The sequence below is a fragment of the Bison bison genome, unplaced genomic scaffold (genome assembly GCF_000754665.1).
Source record: "Bison bison bison isolate TAMUID 2011002044 unplaced genomic scaffold, Bison_UMD1.0 scf7180017864072, whole genome shotgun sequence".
NCBI lineage: Eukaryota > Metazoa > Chordata > Mammalia > Artiodactyla > Bovidae > Bison > Bison bison.
The window spans coordinates 1273272-1284315 of record NW_011494644.1 but is presented as its reverse complement, the minus strand read 5'-3'; the positions used below and the strand labels follow the sequence as shown (position 1 = coordinate 1284315).

Sequence of the window (11044 nt, the reverse complement as noted above, 5' to 3'; positions counted from 1 at the left end):
AAAGCAGAGAGGACCTCCCGTGAGCACGGCTCCCAAAGATGCTTCTGGACACATGGCAAGGCGGCCGCTACAACCCAGGATCTGGAGCGACCCGGGCTATTTGACACGCCAACTTCTCCCCATGAACAATCTCCTGGACATCTCCACTTGGTGTGATGGAATTCTGGAAGGTGGGGACTAGGCCAGTGTGGACCTCCTTGATGTCCAAGGGGCAGCTCTCGAGGTCAGCAAATCCTGTTTCATCTCCCCTTCAGTATAAACTGTCTTGAGATCAGGAGAGCTGAACAAGCCAGTTCTCATGGGACACTTCTCTGAGGGACCATTTCTTCGGGATGGGAACGACTAGTAAGAGGCCCTCGTTCCCTTCAGAGTTCCACATATGCTGTTATTTTCGCCCCTTCCCAATGCTGGCTTTTCCCCCTCCACCAGGACACCACCTAACCTCCTTTTAAACACCTCTCCATAGAGTGGGCAGCGCACAGGCTGAACTTGGACTGAACCCTTTGCCTACACTCTGGTAAAAACAAAACTTGCCAATGTTTGAAAATCAGATTTCCTATAAAAATATGGATTTTTGGCTTCTCTTACCAAATTAGATGATTTTGCTGCACCGTGCCTGTATTCTCACTCGCAACTTCAGACTGGAGCTGAGACGCAGCTGTATTTTTTGTCTGTGTCAGGCGCCCACTTGCTGACCACAGTCCCCGCCATTCCCTCTTGTCTGACACCAGCCGCTTCATTCGTCTGTGCTAGTGTCCTGGACTGCATAGCCGCGGGCGACCCCTGCCAGAGGGTGTGGCTTTGACCTGGCAGGCCTTTGCCAACAGCTGTTTCTAGTATATCCCCCTTGGGTGCTGCGGAGGGAGCTTGGGTCCTGCAACCCCAGTGAACTGGACTATGAAAGGGGTCTTTGCTCAGGCCCCCACACCCAGCTGCTACCGCTCTCCTCTCTTCGGGACTCTCTTGGCAAAGAGATCAAGGTTCCAGCCAGGGTTCTCCTTGCACCTGCAAACTGGAGAACCAGAAGGAAGCACAGTCCCCCCAATCCTGGCCTGTGCCCAAAGCAGCTGTCATTTCCTTTTTTCGGGGAATTGACTGAAACCTCAGCTCCACTGGCATTTTGAAAGTTCAACAATGGCAAATGAAGGCAGAGTGACTCCTGGTCAGATCAGAAGGGCCTTTTTCCAAAGGGAGGAGCACACACACTTCTTAGAATGTGAGGATCCTAGCAACCGCTCTGCCCTCCTTGGAGACAGACCGTTTTGCGCTGGGCCTGGGAAACAGGGCTCAGAGTTGTCTGCCTCCTGGGTGTGGCTTCTGCCTGACCAATACATGGGTGAGTAGGAAACTGGACAAAGTATCACAGCTTATTGGATGCATCCTTCTCCCCCAAACCCACATCCCACCTCTCAAGCCCCCTAAAGTCCAGGGACCCGGTCAGAGACTCAGTCACACTCTTCTAAATTCTAAAACAATTTCCAGGGGACCACATTCTCAGGTTTTGAAACCCTCAAGGCTCAAGGCTGCCTGACCAATGGCCTTGAACTAATAAATCATTCTCAGGTAGACAATAAAAATGAGTTAAACTATCTCCCCTGGGAAAACATCACCTTGGCTCAAATCATCCTGGGCTTTGCTTGAAATTCTCTCTTTTTCCCTTGAAGCAAAATGTAACATCTTCAAAGTGATTCTCTGGTTCAAGAACAGAAGATGTTGAGGAACATCCTGTGTGACTGCTCAGCTTCCCAATTTCCTGGTAGTCAGCAGGGAGTGAGGGGACAGGAGGGGACCATTGCCAGAGTAATAAGCCAGCTCTGCCGTTTCTCCACGTCTTCCCAATAGAACAGGAGTCAGCAATGTCAGGGTGCAGGAGGGGCCTCGTTGAGGAGTCTGCAGGCTCATGCTGCGTGCAGGGATGTACCAGGGCAGGGCTCCCATAGCCACCATAAGTGACCATAAGCCACAATAAGTGACATACAGAGTCCTAGAGGCCTGGCCAAGAGGAGCAAGGCTGGCTTCCTGGGCAGCTTCCACAGGCTCAAAGAGTCCTTGGACAGAATCAGAGGCTGAGGGCAGAGAGAGGATGTGCCATGGGCCTCTGGGCTCCCAGTGAGCTTGTAGAATCACGTGGCAATCATGTGGGCTTTCTGAGAAAGCCATGCCAGGCCCCTGCCCTTGGGTTCTCCTGGCCTGTCTGGCCACCCCAACCACCCTTTTCCTAAAATAGATCTCTTCTGCTCCTGGGCATGCAAGGAGCTTGCTTTCCCTCTGTCCTCTGGTCACCGGGAGGCCCATGGTTAAACTGGCTGTGGGAGGGTGGTGATGGAGACGCATGGACGGCCCAAGCTCTGCAGCTGGATGGTCTACCTCCACAAGTGGCAGGTCTGTTGCATCCCCGTGCTGGGGGCTGCTGGCGGGGATGGCTCAGGAATTCCAACACCCCCAGAGCTGGAGGGCTAACCGGGCGGTCCTCCACCCTGTGTGAAGAAAAGTGAGGCACCGATGTTCCCAAGGGCACCCCACTTTCAGCCCATGGACATTGCTGGTTGAAGCATTTCCCTCATGGTGTCCAACTCCCTTGCTTTCCACTGAGGACATGGAGGATGGAAGGCAGACACAGAGAGGCAGACATAGGTAGATAGATAGATGGATACATAGAGAAAGCAGGAGGGAGGCAGACAGGAGGGGCTGGGGGAACTAGAAGGGCAGGAGGAGGGGGCCTTTTGTGAATAAAGGCAGCTTCAGTTAGTAAGATAACATAATTGACAAGCTGCAAAAACAGCACCTACTAATTAGTCATTGACTAAAACATATAAATAATAAATATCTAAAGTGTCCCTTCTCTGTATCCTCCATGGCCCACAGGACATCCTGCCTTGCAGGGGTAGGGTGGGGTGAGTCGGGGGTGACAGCTGACAGTTCACTGGGAGCAATCGGCAGTACCTTCAAAGCCACACTGGAGAGAAACCCAACACGCACTGGCTCTCCTGGGAAAGGACAGTGCACCCAGGGCTGGGACTTTTCCGAGGGAACCTTTAGAGGTGGGATCAGTGGAGGAGGGGGTTCTCAGCGAGGGATCGCTGGATGAGCGGGGCAACCCTCCAATGGGCACATGGCAAGGAAACCCTTTGGGTTTCTAGTAACTCAAGCAATTTGAATAATCCTACTCTTTAGGTTTTAAACAACCAGATACTCAGAACTTCCCACTTTCACATTGCATGTCAGGCGGGGCCGGGTGGCACCTCGGACAAGAAAGGCCATGAATTTAAAAACCGAATCTGAAATGCTTTTTCCTCGCCGTGTAAAGTCTGTTCCATGTGGTTTGGTTGCTCCCAGCAGCACCAAAGACACATTTCACAAAGTTCCGAGCGCCCGACTTCAGAAAGAAGGGCTCAGGCAGGTGAGGGGTATTGCTGTGCTGACCAGCTCAGGAGTTTTGCTCCCAGCGATCTCTATGAGGTTCATGGCCATGGTCCCTCAAAGTTCTCACTGTCAAAGACCAGAGGGGTCATGGCCTTGGTCTCCTGGCCCATGAATGGCTGGGGGGCTTGATGCTAGCCTCAGACTCATGAGCATCACCCCGTTTCTGCCTCAAGAGTGGGTGGCCTGGAGCCCAGGATGTCTGGCAGTGACACTTTGGTTGGACTTTGGCCAAGTCATGTCACAAGGCTCTCCTGCTCATCTAGTTACCCAGGAGGATGGCTGAACCCAAGAAGGGTTGGTGGGAGGCTCAAAGCTGCCCCCTCAACCCCCTGCCAAGACTACTACCTCCCTGGGAATGAGCCCACGAATGTGACTTTCATGTTCTGTCACTTCAAGGCTGGCACAAGGGTTTCCTGGCCCAGAGGAGCAGGAAGATGAGCTGAAGGGCAGGGCTGGAGATCAAACCCACCCTCTGGGCACTGCTTTCCAAACTAGCTTCTGCAGAGCCCTTGGGTTCTGAAGAGGTACCTTAGGAGATGCCCTTGGCAAAGGGACTGCCCAGTGGGCTGAGCTTTGACATAGAACCTCACACTCTCAGCTTCCACCCAAGCAGCCTGGATTTCATCCGTAGCTTGAACCTCCACCTACGACTCGGTAAAACAAATACTTTGCTGCTCAAAAGAAAAGTTTGGGAATCACTTGTCTGGGTGGGTTGGGGGGGTCATGTCATTGAGGGGGAATACAAGGAACCTGTAGGACTCGAGGATCAACCAGAAGAGGTAAGACCACCACGGTGCTGGGACCAAGCCATTGCTGTCCCCAGTAGCCAGCATGCAGGGTGCATGTGGTTGGCAGAACCTGCTTTGGCGTCCAAACCTTCCTTCTTCAACATCCTATGGCCAGGAGAGCCCCTCTCACAAAAGGCAGCCCCAGGGGTGGGAGGTCAGGGTCTGGGTCCCACTGGCCATCTGGCTGCTTTCCCTTTGAGATCCGCTGGGGTCCCCAAGTGCCCAGTGCTACCTGAGCCGGCCGTCGGGTTTGACTGCCCCCAGCTCCGACTTGGGGTCGGGGCTGAAGGAGCTCCAGGCTGTCTGGCTGCAGGTCTGCATGACTGGGCAGGCGCTGGGGCCTGTGGCACAGATGTCCATGGCAGTCCACATCCCGCCCACCAGCGAGTCCAGCCAGCGCTCCAGCATGGCGCCGGTGGAGGCCGCGTTCCTCCGAGCCTGTTCCACCTGGGCGGGGTTGATGGGCAGGCTGAGGACAGGGTTCAGGCTCTGGAAGCTCTGCTCCATGTAGGCGCTGCGGAGGGGCCCGTTGTGCAGCCTCAATGCCTCCTCTGAAAGCCAAAGGGAAGAATGACATCAGTAGACTAGCCACGGAGCAGTCACCTACTACTGCGTGCCTGGCACCATGCTGGGCACTGCATAGCACTGTCCAGTTCATGGGACAATCTCATGAGGAAGTCCTTTTAGAAATCCCATTGCACAGGCAAAGAAATTGAGCCCACGAGGACATTCCTTCAAGAGGCGTGAACCCACTTTGTGTAGAGCATGGTCCATTCATTTATCCATTCAGCATGTATTTATGGAGCCCCTATTATAGTCCCTGATGGCTCAGATGGTAAAGTGCCTGCCTGCAATGCAGGAGGCCCGGGTTCAATTCCTGGGTCAGGATGATCCCCTGGAGAAGGAAATGGCAAACCACTCCAGTACTCGTGCCTGGAAAATCCCATGGGAGGAGGAACCTGGTAGGCTACAGTCCATGGGGTCACAAAGAGTCAGACACAACTGAGCAATTTCGCTTTCCTTCTACTATAGTCCAGACAGTAATTCATTCAACACATATTTACTAAACATCTGCTACCTGCAAGGCATTCATTTATTCATTTATTTGATGCAGATACATTAAGTGCCAGGCTCTGTTCTGTGGTAGAGCAAACCAGACAATGAAGGAAGAATGATGTCGATAAAGAAACAAACAAATAAATAAGGTCATTCCCCAAACTGATAAGTGTCATGAAAGGAATTAATGGGGTGTGTGGAGTCAGAGCAGGGGCTTGATAAACTAAGGCCCCTGGGCCAAATTTGGCCACCACCTGTTGTTGCAAATAAATTTTACTGGAACATGGCTATGCCCATTTGGACACATATTGTCTATGGCTGTTACCACAGCACAGCTGAGTAGTTGTGATAGAAATTGTACACGGCCCACAAAGCTGAAAAATTTACTATCTAGCCCTTTACAGTAAAAACTTGCTGATTCCTGGGTTAGAGAGTGACCAAGTGTTTATTTTAGATGGGATGGGCAGGGAAGACCTCTCCGAGGTGGTGACATCTGATCTGAGTGCTGATTCACATGAAGGAAGAAGCTACACACAGATCCTGGAGAAGAGAACTCCAGGTTTTGGGAACAGAAAGTATTCAGCCTCACGGAGCACCTTTCCCGAAATCATACAGGTAATGAGAGTTGGAGCCAGGGTTTGAACCAGGGTCTGTGGATTTCAAAGCCTGGACAGGAGTCCTACACTTGGCTGCTGAATGCCCACTGTGAGCTTTCTATAAGACAGGGATTTCTCCTTTGGTCCAAGGTGTAGTGCATGAATAGACCACAGCAGGGAGTCCTGGGGAGCCCAAAACTTGGACCAGAGTTGGGTAGGTGGGAGGTCCAACTGGCTTCTGAAACAGCTCTGCCTTGCTGAGCACCAGGGTCTTAGGCCAGAGCACGGGGACCACAGTAAGGCTGCCTGGTTTGAATCTCCACGTCCCACACACTAGGCATCTGACTTCTTCCTCATCAGTAAAAATGGGTAGAGAACTATTACCTGCCTCTGTTACCTGCCTCGTAGCTTTGTTTGTGATGATTAAGTACGCTGACTCATGTGAGGTGCTTAAAATGCCGCCCAGCATATTCGAAGTATTCAGGAAAGTTTAGCTAGGACTATTATTATTGGCATTATTAGTACACAACAGACACACACACACACAACTACAGGGCTGGTTTTTATCATCCCCATTTTACGGATGAGGAAACAGAAGCAGCTATAGTTTAGATCTGGAGTTAAATCCAGGGCTGGCTGACTCCAGAGCCAAAGCATGTCATTCATACACCGTGTTAGTAAACATGGTAAACAAGCCCATACACCCACAGGACGTTAAAACAGCGCTTTTCATTTTTATTTTATTTTTCCATCTGGGGGCTAGTCTTTTGCAGAGTCGCTTCCCTGACTGCAAAATGGGGATACTTACTGTTCCAGCAATTAGACTCACAAGACTGGCACGAGGCTCAGGGAAAAGCCCATGTGCTTTGTAAAGTAACATATGAACAAGAGAGACACTAACTGTTTCCCAGGGCTTAAAGATGGGGAAGCAGAAAATATAGATATTTGGGCTGACAAAAAGAAGCTAGACATCTCTGTTTTGAGGAAGCTCCCACTCATGGCTTATTTCATTGCTAATTACAAGAATATATTTTAAAGAAAGCCTAGATCACGATTCTGGTAGGTCATGTTTTACCAAATCAGGTTTTGCTATAGCCGAGCTCACTGAGATTAGAAGAAACCTCTTTCTAAGACAATGCAGCATTAAGATGACAATGCCTCCTCTTTACTTGAAAGTGGCTGTCACTCTTGGAGACAATCAGGACAACCTGGATAATCCGAAGGTTATTTTCTAATATGTGCGGTCCTGAGTGAGGAAAAAAGACAGTGTATATATGCCTGCACTTCAAAAACAATGAGAAACTTAGTTGAATTAAAAATATGCCTTACCCTGAGGAATCCATAATTGACAAAGACTCATGGACCCCAATTTTCATTGCAGCACAATTAACAATAAATGGCAACCCACTCCAGTACTCTTGCCTGGAGAATCCCATGGATGGAGGAGCCTGGTAGGCCACAGTCCACGGGGTTGCAAAGAATCGGACACGACTGAGCGACTTCACTTTCACTTGACTCACTTAAGACATGGAAGCAACCTAGACGTTCATCGACAGATGAATGGATAAAGAAGCTGTGGTATATATACACAATGGAATATTAGCCATAAAAAGGAACACATTTGAGTTAGTTCTAATGAGGTGGATGAACCTTGGAGCCGATCATACAGAGTGAAGTAAGTCAAAAGAGAAGAATATCGTATATTCACACAAATATATGGAATCCAGAAACATGATCCTGATGAGCTTGTTTGTAGGGCAGCAGTAGAGGTGCAGACAGAGAACAGACTTCTGGGCACAGAGGGTGGGACGAATGGAGAGAGTAGCATGCACACATGCACGCTACCATTTGTAAAACACAGAGCCAGTGGGGATCTGCCGTATGACTCCGGGAGCTCCAGCCAGGGCTCTGTGACAACCCAAAGGGGTGGGACAGCGTGGGAGGCGGGAGGGAGGCTCCAGAGGGAGGGGTCGCATGCATACTTATGGCTGATTCATGTTGCTGTATGGCAGAAACCCACACAGTATTGTAAAGCAGTTATCCTTCAATTCAAAGTACATTTTGAAAAAAGAAAGGCAAAAAAAAAAAATGCCTTGACATATCCCCTGAGAAAACCATAATTCGAAAGGATGCATGTGCCCAGTGTTTATTGCAGCAGTATTCACAATAGCCAGGACGTGGGAACAACCTAAATGTCTAATGACAGATGAACGGATAAAGAAGATGTGGTGTATACATATATAGAGAGAGAACTCAGCTACAAAAAGAAAAAAAATGGGGGTCATTTGTAAAGATGTAGATGGACCTAGAGTCTGTTATACAGAGCGAAGGAAGTCAGAAAGAGAAAAACAAATACTGTATATTAATGCATATATGTGGAATCTAGAAAAAGGGTACAGATGAATCTATCTCCAGGACAGAAATAGAGATGCAGGCATAGAGAATGGACACGCAGACACCAGGAGGGTGGGAAAGATAAAGTGAAAGTGAAGTCGCTCAGTCCTGTCCGACTCCTCGACCCCAAGGACTGTAGCTTACCACGCTCTTCCGTCCGTGGCATTTAAAGGTGGGACCAACTGGGAGATGATGATTGACATATATACATTACCATATGTAAAATAAATAGCTAGTGGGAACCTGCTCTAAAGCACAGGGAGTTCAGGTTGGTCCTTTGTGATGACCTAGAGAGGTGGGATGTGGGGGTGGTGGGTGGGAGGGAGGTCCAAGAAGGAGGGGATACAGGTATACTTATAGCTGATTCACTTCACTGTACAGAAGAAACTAACACAACATTGAAAGCAATTATACTCCAGTAAAAAAAAAAAAAACACAACTATACAAGAAAGTCATTCCTTCAGTTCCCAATGCCCCAGGAAGCGGGGGGGCTGGACTCTGTGGTTAGGAGGCAGACAGGTGGGAGAAAGCAGGAAAGCAAGCATGTCCTGTCTTGCTGTATTTAGCAGAGGCTCTCTTTTTCAAGTTCATTAATAAGTCTGGCTCTCTCCCATTTCTCCCTGATACCCACCACAGGGTGGGCAGCTCCTGCCCCCATCTCAGCAGAGATTGCAAAGATGAGAAGCTGGAGATCGGGGAGACACCTGAACTGAGAAAAGGCAGGACTTGCAAAGTGGAAAGAGCAATTAACAAACATTTGAATACTGGGAATCAAATATTGTGGTTGGTGCAGAAAACCCTTATGAAAAATGAGGTTAATGTGGGAAATGCTATTACAGCATCAGCCCACGATGCTCGCCTCTCTAATTAAATTTCCCTCAATTCCACCTCATCAGATTTCTTGAGATTACCAGGGACGCATCAATAGCAAATTACTCTTGATGAATCATTTTACAAATTGCATTGCTCCCACCTTCTTGTTCCCTGTCACTGGAACATCATTAACAGATACAATTACCGACAACAGGGGGGCTGCTCCCAGTGGGATAAAATGACCCCTGGCTCACCCTGGACATGGGTGAGAAGAGCTTGTTGTCTTTAGAAACCCCAGGAGAAAAAGAGGAAAAATCGGGACCCTGTGCATGGCCCTGGGCCATTTTACTGAGGTAGGATGGATTCAGGGCCATTCTTGTTCTAGATGTATTGAAAGCTGAGAGGAGATGGTCACTTCCATGCCTCTCCTCTACATCTGGCTTTGGGAACCCTTAGTAGTGCTAAAAATGTGAGCCTCTTTAGGGTGACACTCGAGGACCCTAAGTGGGTGGGCTCTGGCCCAGCTAGCCCTGGAGGGACTGTCTTTTTGCCTGTTTCATGGGGCAGAGGAGAAGCAGACGTCCCTCTCCTGAAAACATGAGGTCCAAATCTTTCCACTTGTTAGCACAGAAACTTGGCAGAAATTGACAGACTTCACATTAATTCTCCCTTTTTAGGACTCCAAGTGCCCTTCCCCATGTCTATGTCCCTCTCTCCTTGTGTCAGTAGCTAAATGACACCCAGCCCAGAACTCTCTTTAGCTAACAGAGACTATGAAGCGTTCCTTGCTTCTGGGTTTCTGATCTGTTAGATGGAGATGGACAATTTCAAACACCCAGAGACCTAGAAATCCTGTTTTTAGGAATCTGTGTTATGGAAGAATTTTCATGGGCATATACTGTTTTAGGTTCAAGAATCTTCTTTGCGGTGTTATCTGTAACAACAATAAAAGAAGGTATGTGTCCACTAAGGTGGGGGACAGACTGTGGATCCTAAACTCAGAGGAATACTAGGCAGCTGGTAGTTTTACATATATTGACTTGAAAGTGAAAAAAAGCAAGTTTCACTACAAAGTGGATCATTCCACTTTTCAAAAAATGATATCTTTGTGATTTATTTTGTATTTGAAAGTGAAAGCCACTCAGTCATGTCTGACTTTTTGTGACCCCACGGACTACACAGTCCATGGAATTCTCTAGGCCAGAATACTGGAGTGGGTAGTATTTCCCTTCTCCAGGGGATCTTTCTGACTCAGGAACTGAACCAGGGTCTCCTGCATTGCAGGTGGATTCTTTACTAGCTGAGCTACCAACACTGAGAAACGTCTAAAAGGATGCACACTGGACTCTTGGCAGTGGCCACTCCAGGGGGTGGAACTGAGCAGGGAGGAAGATGTTGTGAGGGCCTCCGTGCATGCTAAGTAGCTTCAGTTGTGTCCAACTCTGTGTGACCCCGTGGACTGTAGCCCACCAAGCTCCTCTGTCCATGGGATTCTCCAAGCAAGAATACTCGAGTGGGTTGCCATGCCCTCCTCCAGGGGATCTTCCCGACCCAGGGGTTGAACTCATGTCTCCTACACTACAGGTGAATTCTTTACTGCTGGGTCACTGGGGGATTAAGGAAGATGGTCTCCATGATAAAAGAAAGAGGAAAGGAGGGGAAATAGGAAAATAAAAGAAATATTTTTGGGAAAAAAAGAAAAAAGGCAGACACACTAGGAGTCTGATATCCCTCTCCCAGACCTACTCATCCTGAATTTCCTGTTAATAATTCCCATCATTTCTTCATAGCTTTCTACTGATACATGAGTATTGAAATAACATATTGTTGGCTTGGCCAGTTTTTGAACTTTAAATACATGCACTGTAATTATTATATTTACCACCCCCCAAAGTTATGTTCTAGACACTTGTCCAGATCAGCATGTGGAGTGTTCCTGCACTGGGTTCCCTGCTGTGTAGACTTTCGCTGTCA

At 48.8% G+C, this 11044-nt stretch overlaps 1 protein-coding gene across 1 annotated transcript in view; it reads right to left on the bottom strand.

The window, feature by feature from the left end:
• Nucleotides 1–6: 6 nt before the first annotated feature.
• The window catches only part of XYLT1 (xylosyltransferase I), a gene marked incomplete at its 5' end in the record, with an annotated part of 349600 nt that continues 338562 nt past the window's right edge, over nt 7–11044 (bottom strand). The window contains one exon of the mRNA XM_010837407.1: nt 7–4762. Coding sequence (XP_010835709.1) covers nt 4440–4762 — 323 coding nt within the window. The remainder of the gene's footprint in view (nt 4763–11044) is intronic.